The sequence below is a fragment of the Antrostomus carolinensis genome, unplaced genomic scaffold (assembly GCF_000700745.2).
Source record: "Antrostomus carolinensis isolate BGI_N321 unplaced genomic scaffold, ASM70074v2 scaffold12010, whole genome shotgun sequence".
NCBI classification, from domain to species: domain Eukaryota; kingdom Metazoa; phylum Chordata; class Aves; order Caprimulgiformes; family Caprimulgidae; genus Antrostomus; species Antrostomus carolinensis.
Genome location: NW_010286483.1, coordinates 818 through 17,434, shown reverse-complemented (window position 1 = coordinate 17,434; position 16,617 = coordinate 818). Strand labels below are relative to the sequence as shown.

General features: G+C 34.2%; 1 protein-coding gene across 1 annotated transcript in view; it reads right to left on the bottom strand.

Annotated features, from left to right (window-relative positions):
• MCPH1 (microcephalin 1) overlaps window positions 1-15,665 on the bottom strand; it is a gene marked incomplete at both ends in the record, with an annotated part of 34,556 nt that extends 18,891 nt beyond the window's left edge. Inside the window, 7 exons of the mRNA XM_029086156.1 lie at window positions 3,597-4,616; window positions 5,980-6,075; window positions 7,312-7,452; window positions 7,751-7,871; window positions 8,502-8,586; window positions 13,113-13,231; window positions 15,574-15,665. Of these exons, the coding sequence (XP_028941989.1) occupies window positions 3,597-4,616; window positions 5,980-6,075; window positions 7,312-7,452; window positions 7,751-7,871; window positions 8,502-8,586; window positions 13,113-13,231; window positions 15,574-15,665 (1,674 nt within the window). The remainder of the gene's footprint in view (window positions 1-3,596; window positions 4,617-5,979; window positions 6,076-7,311; window positions 7,453-7,750; window positions 7,872-8,501; window positions 8,587-13,112; window positions 13,232-15,573) is intronic.
• Window positions 15,666-16,617: the final 952 nt, after the last annotated feature.

Below are 16,617 nucleotides of genomic sequence, written 5' to 3'. Positions count from 1 at the left end.
AAATTGACTACATCACAATAAACCTCAACCTGTTCCTCTATTCAGAAGTATTTGTCCTTTTTTGTTTTAATAATTAGTTACAAATAAACTTTCTGTTAAGATAAATAAAACCAGGAATCAAGCAAGAAATACTTTCCTTCATCCCTCATTTGTTTTTTAAAAGGACATAAAATGTCAAAAGAGGACATTATACAGTATTTTTACTATGCTTATCTTCTAAAACTGAAGAAAAAAAGGCACATAAAATCTAAGGAAATTTTCACATACATGTTTTTAAAGACATTATAGCAGTACTAAGCACCTAGAACCTCAGGTAAAACTCATTCATCTAAGTTAAACTTGATCATTTTTGCACCAAATAACAGAATGATATTCCAAGATTCCCCATCATAACCTTGAACTACATTAATGACACTATAATGAGTCCTAGTTTATGTCTTTTGGCCAACTAAAATAATATTTGCTTCCCACATTCACCATAAATATCTAAAATTCACTCAGCTAAGCCTTAAGTTTATTTGTTATGACTGGAAAAAATGCTAAGTCCCAGTTCAAATTGCTAAATTATTTTAGGATTATAAACGCTTAAAAGAGCATACTCTTGCATTCCTTGCCCAATATTATTTATTGTCATAGTAATTAATCAAATCTGAGCAAGTATTTGCATTCTAAATCATGTGGTTCAAGTGCCAATTTACCCTACCATCAGCCCTACTAAAAAAAGTCATAAGTAGATGGACTGGATTTCAAAGTAGAGCAATTTACAACATGAATGACAAAATATTCTTATATTCTCCTAGTAATATAGATCAAGAACTTTCACAAGGCAGTATTACTGCATTACTGTAAACTTACATTCATGACAAAGAAAAGCCCTCATTTTCTCACTTTGTAACTGCTAAAACTTTAGGCACTGACACACAAAACCCAGTTACACAGCACTTACTGATTACAGAGCACTGAAATTTATCAGGTCTGGTTGGTTTAATTAATTTCAACTCACCTCTGGTAGTTCTCTATTCTCTACTTGATTCATTATTTGGAGTAAGATGAAAATAAGTAGCCACGTTTATGCCTGTGCTGTTCAGCAGAACAACTGGACAGCCTTGAGTGTACCTTACAAAGGAACCTGAAGTTTACTACAACGTAAGCATTAGGACTTGAAAACTTAGTTTCAGATTAGCCTGCATATTAAGTAGCACTACTTTAAAATCAAATGTTGCAAGGAGCCTGTAAAAAGGAAGCTCAAAATCCTACTTCTTGTCATTAAAGACACTGTGTAAGAGTAACACTGATCTAAATACACAAGGAAAAAAACGGTCAGGAAAAAAGTTTGACACTTAAAATATATACAGATATAATTAAATTTTATATGGATATTTGATTGCTCCTAACTGTATGAGGAGTAAAAAGAATTACTTAGCTTTTAAAAATAACATACTGTATTCACCAGTTTTCAAATCACATAGAACATACAGAAACATAAAGCAATTTAGTATTTATTAACTAATTAACAAGGACAAGAAATAACTTACATTCAAGTAAAAAAAAAAAAGGAAATACTAAACCTATATTTAATAACAATCAATTATTCCATCATACAGTGTCACAGTAGTAAGTTTAAAACAAGATTTTCATTTTCCTCCACAGAACTTCCATTATTAGGGAAAATACAACTCATCTTTCATTCCTGATTCCTTCAAATTTTAAGTGAGCTCATTTGAGCTGTCAAACTTGAAGTTCTGCTTGAGTATACAACAGATGCATGAAGCTGAATACATCATACTTGTGAAAATGCCTATCACTGGTAAATCACAACTACAACTGAAATCACTAGAAACACAAGTTAAGACTTACAAAAGTTTCTAAAAAAAATAATAAAAATATAAACATCAGATAACTTCTGTTTGCTGGATACTGTTCCTTTTTCCTCTCATCCAAAATCTGTTATCTTAAACAAGTCGTCCAGTGAGAAAATCAAAACATAACATGTTAGAACATTGATCACAGTTTAATCACTAGAATTTAGAAGTTAGAATTAACTCTAAAATTAACTGGCACAGCTAAGTTTAAAGGTAGTAAACATTTTCTCCTTCCCCATTTGTTTTCATGATTGTTTAATGAAAAACACACTGTTCTTTGGCATTAAGAAATACATCTTTTAGTACACTGCCACATGGTGAAAAACACATACAGTGGATTCATACATTTATGAGTGTACATTTATACTTGTATAAGATACACCTGCACCAACTTTTTTTTTTTTTTTCTCCTAACTGTGTTATAATGATGCATTACAAGTATTAAAACACAGATGTAGTGAACCCAAAATCATGGAATCATAAAATGGTTTGGGTTGGAAGGGACCTTTGAAGATCATCTAGTCCAATCCTCTTGCACTGAGCAGTGACATCTTCAACTAGATCAGTTTGCTCAGAGCCCCATCCAGTTTGACCTTGAATGTTTCCAGGGATGGGGCTTCTACCGCCTCTCTGGGCAACCTGTGCCAGTGTTTCACCACCTGCACTGTAAAAAATTTCTTCCTTATAACTAATCTAAATCTACCAGCTCACAGTTCAGCAACTGATTACCTCCAGATAAAAGCACAGTCACCATTCAACATTTCCACTGGATGATTTCATAAGTCTGATAGCAAGTTTGTTGAGCCCTTTAAGTTAATAATTAATTTTGTAAAATTCATTGATGCACTGCTGCAGAATTTTCTAGGGAAAACAAATGACTAAGATATAAAATTATACTTATAAATATTTAACCCTACATAAAGCGTGACAAACAGAACTTAAAATGCCAAGATCTGAAAGTGATTACTCCAATGCAAGCTAGATTCAATATTCTAGTATACATTTACATTGAAATAACTTAGGCTAAACAAACTTCAAAATGCTCAAATATAAAAAAAATACTTTTAAAATTATTATTAAAAACTAAGATCAGTTCCATACAAAAAAGCCATGGTTGAAAAAGACGTTTACATTGCAACTCTTGCACATGACCTCGAATGTCTTATTCAATCTTCATCATAGCACAAATTAGAAATTGCTAACTTGCATTTTTTTTCCACTAGAGATGTTATGTCCTTATGTCCTTAACTGCAACTAATCTAAAGTAGCAATTTTAAGTTATGAAATAAAAATTTTCTAGGGATAGAAAATTTGAGCAAGAGACCCTACAATGAGGAGTTACTTACAAACAACTTACAGGAGCACCATAACATTTAAACCAGAAAGACCTTGATTTCTTAAACAGATTTTGAATAGCAGCAGAAAGTTTACAGAATATCAAGCATTAGGGCAAAAGAAGGCTCACATACTTCTGTTGCATTTTGTGAGCAGTTCCCTTATCTCTTGGTGACTTCTTTATGTTTGTAACGTATGGGAAAACAAACAGGTGTTCTTTTGGATCCTATGCCCTCATCTATTTTACTCAAAAATAAAGTCAGTACTGCAGCATTTTCTTCTTTTGCTGTTATTCTGATATATTTTTCCCTTGGGAATGGCAGTTCATTTTGCAATTTGGCTGCATGAGTATATCTAATACGATATCTTTTCATTTTCCAGCTCTATGTAGTGACTTACCAGTAGTGTGAGTACGGTAATTCATACTGGTTCTGTAGGATTTTTCATAAGCATGCTGAGGCAGCCTATTCACATCATCAGAACCTAGAGCTTCTGCAGGGTCGGCCTTTTCACCATCTGATGTATAATTTAATGGCACACTTCCAGGATGTTCAGCTGGTTTGATGTTTTTCTTTACTGAAACTGCATTTTCTAGAATTGACTCTTTCCTACTTTTCTTGGAAGTATTAAATGGCTTAGAGAAACTCACATCAAGTGAGCCCATGCTTGTAAAAGAGTTTTTGCAACAAACTTTAGGAGGATTCTGTGATTCCTTTTGTACTTGTACCTGTACTTCATTTTCATTCAAATTATATGATGAAAAGAAGTCTTCATAAGAATCCTCTTCATCACAAGAAGACTTGTTATATATAGTAACTGCTTGCAAGAACTCTTGAGATTCTGATGCACCCAGTTCTGAGGTAGCCAGTTTCAAACTAGGTCGTGTTTGTAGTTTCTTCTTCTTTTTGTGTTCAAGAATACAATCATTTCTGTCAACATGGAAACTTCTATCCAATGAACATGTATTTAAGTCTTCACTGTTCATAGGTGAATTAGAGATACTGTCAAACAAAGCAGGAACAGTCTTTAACTTGATTATTGTTTCTGAAGCAGTAATATGACCCAAGCCCTTGATTTGGAGATGAGAACTTTCATTTGCAACTGAATTAGTCATGCTGTTTTCAGCCTTCTGATTTTTCTTCAGAAAGTCTTTTATATCTTTCTTTTCTAAAGACAGTTTATCATCCAAAGTGTGCTGCAAAATCCGTTTCTTTCCTAAGTGTCTTCTGATGTGTTGTTCTGTTGTTAAGCTCTTCCGCTCATAGCTATGTGAGGGAGAATTCACTGATGCATTCATGGATATATTAATATCAGTCCAAGTATCGCAGGCGTGTTTTATTACCTCCGTTTTCTGTCTTTTTACTTTATCAGGTCCCCAAAGATAATAACTTGAGTTCAAGCAGTCTTCTGTTTGTTCTCCTGCAAAATATGAAAAGTGGCAATATAAATGTTTTTAAAAAAACAGAAAGAGTACAAATTTCTTAGTAAAATACATGTGAAATTAGTGAAAGAAGAAAACAAGGATTTAGCCACTTGTCTGGATATGATATGGCAAGTCATCAAAAACTAAACAGAAAACAGAATAGAAACAAAGCACATTCTATGTTGACAAGAAGCTACAATAGCTTTAGCTATCATATCTCGTAATGCTGGAGGGACATACTCAAGGTAAAGCTCTCAAATCACAATGTTCAACCTCATCAGCACACAACTAATTTACCAAAATAAAAAAGTTTGTTGGCACAGCTATGCTACTTGCAGTATTAAGCTATTACTTCTCCCTAACATTGCATGAAGACATACCAAGCCGTCTCAGGCTACAAGATACCGCCCTTGCTCTCATGTAAGCCAGCATGAGAGAATTCCTGTATGAAATCAACAAAATATAACACTGGAAAACAGCATGTGGTATAGCTTATTGTTGGTGTAGAAGGGAGAGTAGGCAGACTGCTCAAGTGTCACTGATGAATTCTAAAGACTGTCTTCTCCTTACTTTTCTACGGAGATCAAACATCAGCATCTGACTTCAGCTTTTTGCTCATGTGACTGACAGAAGACATGAGGTCTGAAGTACATACCCATTGCATACATGATTAATGCTGTTAAGATGCCCACTGATGTAGCTCAATAGCCTTCACAATCATCATCTCCCTTCCATCCTGCTATTGTGACAAAACACAGGAACAAACCCCTAACTTCATGAGAATAAGAACCATGGTAACAAATGACTTGAATTTATCTGCAACCATACAACATTTTAAAAGCTGATTTATTTTTACTCTTGTTACTTCGATCCCTGAATACTTAAGCTGGAGAACACATTAGGTTTCCTTTCAAAATCAAGTTTTTCAGTTGAAAATTTGGAAGACATTTCCAAAGGCGTCTCTCTCATTCAGGTCTCTATTTTGCTTCCCACATCATGCTGTTTAGTGTGCACTCTGTATTCTACACAAGATCACTGTAAGAGCAGAGAAGACTGACACCATGGCAGGACAAGAAGTCCTTAATAGGGAATACTGGGAGAAAAGAGGAAGTGAGGCAAGCAACACAGCAGTAAGGCAGAGCATTTACCCAATGAGATGCCTCATTTGCTCCATTTTCCTTGAATTCTTACTTCTATGTATTCTGCTACTTAAGAAAAACTAAAATAATTCAGCTTTAAATATGAATGATAGAGCAAAGAAATACAGTTCCCCTTTCAGTAAACCATACTTTCCAAACTAAGGAATACAGGCCATATATTATTTTTAATTTCTGCAATATATGAAGTTGTATTAGTTACCTGCTAGCGATGCATCTTCTGAATTAGTTAAGACACATGTAGAGAGTGGGCAGTCTCCTGGTGAACTGCTTGGAGGTATTTGAGACATTTGTGAAGCTAGAAATTTGTAAATAATAAATTAGTTAGCCCTATTTACAAACATACAGATTTCCACACCATCTACTCTTATTTCAAAATAGCTCAGCTTTAAGAGACAAGTCATTTCTTTCTCAACTAACTATAATCATATAAATAATTATAGACTGTTCAACAGTATCTCAAACTTACATACTAACAAAAAAGTTTAGATATTCTACAATTTTAAGTTTTTTTCTAGATAACTCGGCACCAAATTTTTCTGAATCTAAAGAATGATGGCAAACCATTTAGAAAATATTATAGACATTTCTAAGACATATTTTAATAAAGAATCTGTCAAATTCTGCAACTAGTAGCAAAGCCTTGATAGAGCAGAAATGCTTTTCAAAATGTTTGAAGGTATTATCTTGAAACTTAAAGACAAAACAAATACACGCCATGCTAAAATAAATGAGATTTAATTTTTCATCCATGTATCACTGTTTCTTTACTTTCCTCCCACAATTATTTTTGAAACTGTAAAGATGGTCTAGTTGACACAGCCTTCTTAAAACTTCAAATACTACAGATTTCGCCCCCCTCAAAAGATGCTCCCCAACTGAGCAGTTTTTATAATAACTGACAAAACACAATGACTTAGACCTCAACACTTTCACAGTAAGGTAATGCAAACACTAAAAAACTATTTGACAACTGCAATCTAGATTTAACTCACCAGGATCTCCATTTTAAAGTCAACTAGATTTATTTAATTAGGTCATTCAAATTTATTTATTTTTTAAAATTCTGTTCTTTAGTACCGGGGTAGATGTCTCATTAGTTTTGGACTCCTTTTTAAACCACTGGTGTGGGAGTAATAACATTACAGTCTTTGTCAAGCACAGCATTCACATCAAAATTTAACAGGAAATAAGATTTAGACTCTTGCTGTAAAGTTTAACCAAGTTGTGATAATATCAATTTATATGTTTAGAAAGTCTAGCTTAAACATTAGTCCTTTTGAACAGCCTAGTGATTAATAAATTCCTTTTTGCACTCGTTGTCTTCATGACTTCTTGGGCCTTTTAACAGAAAGAAACTAAAAGCTAAAGCATTCGCACCTACTCAAAACCTGGGAAGAAGGGAGGACATGCAATTAAGTAAGAACGGAAAAAATTTCTAAAGGCCAGAAGCAAGACAAGTGCACAAAACATTCAGCAGTAAAGATGGTAGTAATTTGTGCATGTTCATGGATAAGTAAAATTTACTTCTTACCAGTAGGAGAAATATTTTCTCTTTTTTCCTTCATCTCCTTTATTCTTCTTTCCATTGCACTGCATTGATTTTTTATCTTATTAACAGGACTGTATACAAGTGAACCGCTGTCTTCAAATAGTAAAACTGGCACATCAGTTTCTGTACAAAGAAATTGCATTTGTACATTAATACTTACACGCTGTAACAGCTTCAGATGCAGTTTCATTGAAAAAAAATAAAAAAAGAAACAAAGAACAAAATCAGATTCCTTATACCTGACCACTAGATGCCTTAATATCACAAACTTGCCAAGAACTCTATTTCTTTGAGATGCATATAAAAGTAAAAAAAAAAACAAACAAAAAAACAAACCCAAAAACCAAGACCCAGTAAGTGCTTTAAAGAAATAACTTAAAATATTTTAAATATTTTAATCTTAGTCCAAAGTAGTTCTTACCAGCATGAATTGCTATCTTTTGTACAGCTAATTCTTTAGCCATCTGGTTCAGTCTTCTCTGCAGCTTTCTATCATTTTCTGGAGTTTTTTCCACGAAGTCTTTTGGCTGCATACATTTGTGCTACAAAACACACAAAACAATTAATTATAAGGTATAAATCTGTCAGAAGTAACTACACTTCCTATTTGCCTACCACTTTATCACAGTATTTATTACCAATGTTTAACTCTATGCTACTTTTTATCACCTCCTTGAGAGTCACAGATAATTTAGAAAGTAATGTTTTCCAGAGTGAAATAAGAAAGAACCTAACATGGGGGTTTTTTTATGTTATATTTTAGTAAAAACGAGACTAGGGCATCATCTTTTCTTTTTTTACTTGTAGCAAAGCTAAGGCTTAAAAAATTTTTTTTGAATACCAGAATTTTAGGATTTGTTGCAATTCAGTGAAATACAAGCCACACTACAGCCACAGTTTTTTGATTAGTTAATAATAATGTAATTTTAATTTATATCTTTATTTCTTTATTCACCAATATAGAAACTCTACTTTTATTATTCTTTCTTCAGATAAGATGTCACATGATCACAGCCATAGCATACTTTTAAAAACCAACTCAGATAGACAGGTAGAGTTTACAGTGTTCTGAAAATAAACAGTTCAAATGCTTGGGGTCAGGAAGCCAAGTTCAAACTTTAAAGTTTACAACTCTAGGCCTATGAAAAAAGAAAATAAAATTAGATACTCACTTTTTTGATCCGTAGTGGTAACTCTTCATTAGTGTCTACTGCAGGAAATAAGGATTCATCAACACGCACTCCAGTTTCTTGACACCTGTATAATAAATTAAAGCAAGTGGGGTTTTTTGCTTGTTTGTTTAAGAATTAGAACCTTTTTTGCAAAAAGGGTTGTCTGAGCGCTATAATAAAGCAACACCAACCCTTTCTAAGTGTGCAACGTTAGCATAACTACCGTAATGCTAAGAAAATAAAAAATCCTATATATAACACACTAAATATAGGATGATACATTTTTTTTTGTCCTAATGATGCTCTCAGAAACTCAAAGATTCCCATTCATATTGTTTTCCATGTATTCAAAAAAATCACTGCATCTCATGAACCTCAAATCTTGCCCTGATTTTTGTGAGGACTGCAGGCTTTCATTGTTCACTAGCCAGTGAACTTAACCTTAACTTGCTCTCTGTGATGACAGTAAACTCCCAACTACAAGGTAAAGAATGTCATAGTGGGGGCAGGAAATATTTCTATTCAGACAAGAGGAAGGAGGCTTCATCTGATCCTTACCCATTAGTCTCAGTTTTCTGTCTTTGTATATGCAATTCTAAAACCAGCCTCTTATTGAGGAGCAATCTATATTTATGCAAACTTTTTTTAATTACAAAGCCAAAAATCCAACTGATACCTTATCCCTAGTTTTTCCTGTCTTCATATTCAAAGACTGACTTGAGAACAGTGGGACTAATGCTATCTTGGAATACAAGATACAACTTGTATCTTGATACAATCCTCTGTATTTGTGAACACTAAGGACGATGTTAATAATTTGGTTATTAATACATAAATTAAAGTTCTTTTGATCAAAATAGGTAAATACAGTTTTATCCTCAAACAATAAATCATAAAATCAATTATGGAAAAGAGTATGGAACCTTAATAGACTACACCAGAATCCCCATAGAAGTCATTCAAAACTGTGATTCTAGTGACACCTAGTGATCTACCTGCTACAAAGTTTGTATCTGTACAATTATAATATAATGCTTACTCAGTTTTGAATAAAAACAGCCAAACCACTACATGTATTTTTCAAACTGAGTTTAGAGCTCTCTGGAGCATCAAACAGAGACGGTATTCAACGTGCTGGACTTCAGTGGCTATTATTAAATTGTGAATAATAATCAGCATGGATGTACACTACATTAAAATTTACATTAATTAGGAGATTTCATTGCTTTTAATTGAAAGAAGATAAACAGAAGAAAATCTGACCATTAAATATTTTACAAGAATTTTTTACTTTGCAGACAAATCTGGATGTAAATGATTTCTCTCTCATTTGTGCCAAGCATGAGTTACCATACTAAGAATATACAGGTGGAGTTTCCCAGTTATGGGTTTGATTTGTAACTATTAAATATTCTTAATTTGGACACAGATTGTAGCAATTCTATCTTATGTAGGGTTCTTTTTGGTTTTGGGTTTTCATTTTTTTAAGTTGCTTATTGAGGTATTTCAGTTGAAGAAGCACTAAAAAAAATTTGTTTCAGTGATCCTAAAGCTGTCACTCATTTTGCATTAAATTTACAATTTATTTGCATGAATCTTGCAGCAAGTCCATGATTTATGCGCTATTTTTAAAGTTAGCCACACCTACTGTTCTTAGAAAACAAAAAAGGAAACAAAACTTTTTTTTAAATTAAAAATACAGTTACTCTGGTGTTATGAATTTTTTTGAATTTTAATTGTCATCTTATTTTAAAGAGCTTACTTCCTGTTAAACTACAGACCTGCATTCAGTTTAAATTCAAACAGATGCTCATACTACAAAGCAGAAGCTTTCAATACAAATTTGAGGCAGATCATTTAAGAGAGCACTGGAAACTAGTAAGAGTTTAACAAGGCAGTGCTCACTAAATATTACACAAACCCTTGTACTCTAATAATTTATCCATAAAAAACCAACACAAAAGTGAGTATTATAGTATTTTTTAAATCACAGAGCTGATTTAAGAAATCAGCTCTGTGATTTAAAAAATCAGCTCTGTTTGAACCTCTAAGAGGTTCAAACACTGCTCAAGGGAAGAAAACACTAGTGTACAAATGTAACAGTTTGGAAGTAGGGGTCCACTAGTTAAGTGGGAGAGTATTTGGCACAAAACAGGATAATCGGGAAATGCTGGAGTAACTGTTTATGACTTGCTTCCTTGCCTGGTGTTTTCAGAGCTCAAACATCAAAAAGGAGCACCCAGAGTAAATACTATATACTGCAGCATCCTATTTCCAATATCAAGATCCCCAAATGCATGTAAAAACATGAAAACACAGCCAAACATTCCCAGTTTAATTTGTCATGTTCCATCAATGTCTGGTTTACATGGTCAGACGCAATGTGGTTTTTGATAAAACAAAATGTTTAATTGCTTCAGCATTTTTTTAAACCCAGGCAAACCTTTGCTGACTACAATTCTGCAACAAGGGAGTTCTAGAGCATAACCATGTTTTGCTAAAATACACCATGTACTATTTTCCCTGAATCTGCTTCCAGACAGATTCATGTGATGCTTTCCAATTCTTCTACCAGAAAGGAAAATACACTTTCACTCCCTACTCAGCCTCCCCCTATGAACCTTTGTGCTCACTGGAGTCCCTCCCCCTCTACTCCCACTGCTTTTCCAGGCTGAAGAATTCTTGTCTCTTCAATCACATCTTGTGCGAAAACTATTTTATACCTTCAGTCATGCTTGCTGCCATCATCTCGCAACATTCTATGATAAAAAGCCGTCATTGAAACATTTAGTTTACGTCCCAAAATCTTAATTTTCCCCTCACACAATGTGATGACCACCCTCCTTCTGATGCACTTAAGAGGATTTACTCTTTAAAATTCTTGCTGGTGTCAAGGAGACTATTTATTTCCTTCACTGTCTTAATGACAGCGAAGGAAATGACAGACTCCTTTTAAGGAGTCTACTTAAAATGCACTTCTTTCATTTTATGTAGACTCCTTTTTCCAAGTTGAACGCTGTCACAAAACTTCTTGGGTTTTGCTGTTCCAGTATGAACACTGGTTTTATACTGTGGCCATACTTACAAGAAGGTTCTTTGAAATAATTCGAACAACCATCCACAAACCAATTAAGACCAAGTAATACCCAAAATATTTGTATTCACACTGCACTCCAACAGGAGTCACCCAATCTGCAGTGTACACTAGGAAGTTGCTCTTTACTATTAAATTTCCTGAAATGATATTTCACAGCATTTCTGACCATTCTAATAACGTTCCACTTGCTACTGAATGGATCAGCTGGTTAATCAAGAAATCTATTTTTAGTAATGCTGAAACTTCAGCCCACATGAGCTCTGCATTACTTCCTTACACAGTCAGCAGCTTCAAACTATGCTTCCTTTCATACAGGACCACTATTTTACTGGCACAAGCTACCCAGTCTTTCCTGTTTACATTGTCCTAGGGTTCAAGAGACCATCTTCTGCCTACCAAATTTCTGAGATATTGATATACTAGGCATATAATTTAAAGTCAGGCACTCCAGTTCCCTCATCTTATTACAAAACAATGTAGGATGTATGCTAGCACAGACTCATTTAGTTTTGTAGATTTGTTTAGACTCATTTGTTTTTGTAGATTTAGTTTGTGATTTGTTTGAATAACTCTGTGACTAGTGAGATTATGTATTATTATCTCTTAGGTAAAGATGCAAATATGCTCCTGACCTATACATTGCTCAAGAATACAATATTCCTATGAATGCTGCCTAGAGTATACATCAATCTAAGCTGTATGTTCTTGTGCACCTTTTGGCATTAACTTTAAACTAAAAGGCGGAAGAAAAAGATTACAGAGAAGTTCAATCATAATTTACAGTCTGGGTGTCCCACCCCCATTCCTCACCCCGTTGCCATAAAATACATTTCTCTATTTCACATAATTTTCTCAGTTCCAACAAACCTAATCTTCTAAGTCATGTAGTAAGAACTTGCTTTGTCCAGACCATGATACTAGGAATACTTCAAAAAATACCAGGAAGATGCTAGCCACCTCTTTTCTCCCAAATAGCTTAAGTTTTCCCTCCAGCTTCTTCCATCTTTTTTTCCTTATGGTAGTTGAGAATCTTCAAGCAGTGCTGTTCTGAACCTGCCAAATGTCTTAAAGCCAGACTACATATGGATCTTTTCCTTTCTTGCTAGGAGATAATTCTGGCTACAGGAGTTAAGTGCAGAAACAGTACAATGGCCCTGATGAAATGTGCTTTTTCGTATTAAAATGGAAGAATTCTATTCAACATAAATATCTGGTCTTACTGCCCATGCATGTCATCTGAGAGCAAAGGAGTGGAATACCGAATGGTTAACAAATACACTATGTAACTACTTCAACTTATTCATGTTTCAAGAGTTAACATTTTACCTTTTTATGCAAGTAATATGCTTTACAATAGGAATAATGTCATAGGAAAGTTATGATTTACACTGAGATTTATCACTATCCCAAGTATGTTAAAAAACCAGGTACTGTACTTAAGTTTTAAAATATAACAATAATAGAATCCATTATTTCTGGAATGAGCTACTTTCATTACATTATTGAGTACTCACTTCTCCACCCAAAGTACAGAAACTATTTTTACACCCATCTTCTGTGCTTTTCTCCATGTAGCCAAACGTCCATCTTTGAAGACTACATGGGTCACATGCTTGTTCAAAGTTTTTGAAACCTGCAGAAATACAGACAACTTATATGTAAATCAGATATTCAGAAAATGTTAATGAAACTAGTGATCATAGACCATTTTTAATGTATAAACCATTAGTGTTAAAACTTATTCTAAACATTATGTCAAGGACTCTTGATCTTTCCCATCTTCGCAAGAACCCTCAAGCAATCAAAACTCAAGGCTCATTAATCAAGCCCATGCAACGCATGCTAGAGGGCTAGAGTAGCCTTTTGTTTTCAAACTTCTTTTCTTGAGGTTACCATTTTCATCTCCCTGCTCCAGCTGTATCACTAAACTTACAACATTTTTCTTTATGTAGCCCAACATTATTTCTTATGCAACAGCCAGTACAGAAAGTAGTTGCCACTATCCAAAGAAATGCCAAATTACATTTTTTATTTAGTAAAGAACTCACAGGCTTAAATGGCACAGCTAATCTCATCCTTTAAACTAATTCTCATCAATACCTTCAGTTTTGAGGGAAGGTTGAAGGTATTACAAACAAAAAAAATTATATGGGAACACTTTAAAAAGTGAGAAATACAGAAAACTTAAGTCAGTACCGCTCATATTACACCTGACATTTTCATTGTGTTGTACAACTGATCAAATTCTCAGTTATCAGCCTCTATTGAAAACTAAGTGATAAATTTTTGAGTTTTAGATACTCCATTCTTCACAACCAAAGTTTCCTTTTGTGAAGACTAAACATCCTATGCGTAAAACTTTCACCAGTTCTGACTGTTGATATGGTGAGATCAGTACAATTAATATTTTACAGCAGCATCTTCTCTGCACAGTCAAATGGAAATAACTTTGTAGCTTTCTCTTGTGCTCTCAATTGCATCACTATACTGGGCTCCCAACATGTTGAATCTATATTTGGCTTTAAGAAAACTATTCAGCTTTTCCAAAAATGTATGGTGGCAAGCTGATTTATTACTTCTCAGAAGACAAAAACCCATTATATTGAAGTATCTAGGTATACAGGACCAATGAATCTCTTTTGGAGTAAGTTATGACTCAATATACAACTGCTTACTTGCTTATGCTCACAGCCCATATCCTAAGGAGGCAGATGCTTAATATAGCTTTGCCTCCAGATTATGGAGGAGCACCACCTTACACCTCCCTCTCACCTCTCCTGTCTCCTCCCTTACCCTGGATGTCCTCTGCTGTTCAGCTGACCTTAGCTTCAGGTATCTGAATCCACCATCCAGTGAAAAACTGATTTAGAATTTTATTTCCTGACACAGTAAGCCAAGTCAGTTTACTATCGTGTGCTCAGCCCAACAAAAGGGAAGTAAGTGTCTGGACTCGTGAAGGGGCAGGACCACCCCTTTTCAGTCGCAGAGATCTGCTAAATAGGCTCATATGTATCATCTGCTGGTACCTTCCACCATAGCTGTCTACCTTTTGATCAACTTGAACAGTCCTGAAGCATTGTTTTTGTCATATTTTCTGTGAGAAAAACGTAACATCAGAATAGAATTACAGCGATATGATAGTACAGCACACAAGAACAAGAAATATTTCTTTCTTATTTATTGAGAGTTGTATTTGCTTTTATAATAAAAACTTATTCTACTCTTCTGCCACACTATCCAATATAAATTCATACAGAAAGAGAGGTTTTGGCAAGATGAGCAAAATTACGGTAAGATGCCCATTTAAAAAGCACCGGGAGTTCATGCACGTGTTATTTAGAGCATGATTTAGGCTGTAAAAATCTCCATTAACTAGCGATAATGTGCAAGGGAAGATACCAGTTTGACTTTGGTCTCTGGTTTAAATTTTACAGTTGGCAATTAAACATATTTTGCACCTAACAAGTGAACCATACTTGATATGGAAACAATAATACACAAAGACTCTTAAATATATTTTTACTAGGACTTTCTGGAGCTGAACCACATTTGTGGGACAGTGAATGAAAGAATAAAACATCATGGTACTTGGGTTAGAAAATATTGCAGTAACAACAGAGCAGCTGCTTACAAGTTAAAGAAAGCAAAACAATGTAAGGTACATACTTGCAAACCACAGGTTTCCAAGACTTAGATTTGGTTTGCCCACAGTAGGGGCAAACCCAATACTTCACAACAAATGTATGCTATCATATTAATATACAAAGATGTTTATAGATATAGGGAAGTTTTAAACGCATTTCTCATCTGTCACTAGCAAAAATTTTTTATAGCATAATTATCTATTCTCAGGTCTGTGATTATCTTCCTTTAAAAACTCATGCTACAAAGAAGTACACATGACGAGCAGAACAGGCAAGCTAGTTTGTAATTAAGAGCTTTCCTATTCTATTTCTTTCAAAACAGTTTCCTTACTTTTGCTCCCAAATCAAGAAGTTGCTGTTCAAAGGTTTTTGAGTAATTTTCAGTTCTGTTAGATGACCAAACTTCTACAAAGGCAGAAATACCTGGATCAGAAGAGAGGAGACAACAGTTAATGAAGTATATACTATGCTAAAACTGGTTAAACTGCCTTTCCAACAAAATTTTGCTTTTATACATACTGCATTCAATAGCAAATACAGCTTTTAATGGCAGAGTATCAGATGTTAGCAGCAGAATGTTCTTTTTAGAGTATTTCTGTCCCTTAAATTAGTTGTAATGGAACCAACTTAGAAGTTTGACACTAGTTAAACAACTTTTCACTTGGTCTATTTAAAACAGGCTACCAGCTTAGCCAGCAATGCAGTTATGTTTACATGACTGCTTACCCTTATCATTATTTAATCAATAATTATCTCCATGTTAATAAAACATTTAAGACAAGTTGATGTAACACAAGTTGCAGAATATAATGAAATAAAGAAAATGGAATTATTCCTTCCCTAAGAAAACTCTGCAAAAATATTACTTATTTTCTAACTGACTTCAAATTATGCCTTATTTATACTGAATCATTCTAAATTAAGTATATATCACAGAGGCTAACACAATTTCATGCCAGCTCCTTTACATAACTTTAAGTACGTCATATTTAAGTAGCTTCCTTTATCAACCAGATGATCAAATCTCTTCAAGGAATGTAATCAGCCTTGGATGAGGTCTTTAAACAAACAAACCCAGATGAATAGACATGGAGGGATAAGCAAATGAAACTTGTAACAATCCCTTCAGTAACTTTACTTAGGACTGGCACTAAAGTGACCTACAGCTCCATCGGCCATGACAGTTTCCCATTTTGTATGATGAATAAGGAAAGGTCCAGAAAACTGGAGGAACGCTGGTTCACCAAAAACTTTACACAAACTGCAAGCCAGACAACTCTCAGAACTCATGAATAAAATTGAAAGCATCAATTTAAAAGAGTCATCCCTGGCAAACATTGCTCAGTTACCTTACTTACCACATAAGTCCCTCTGA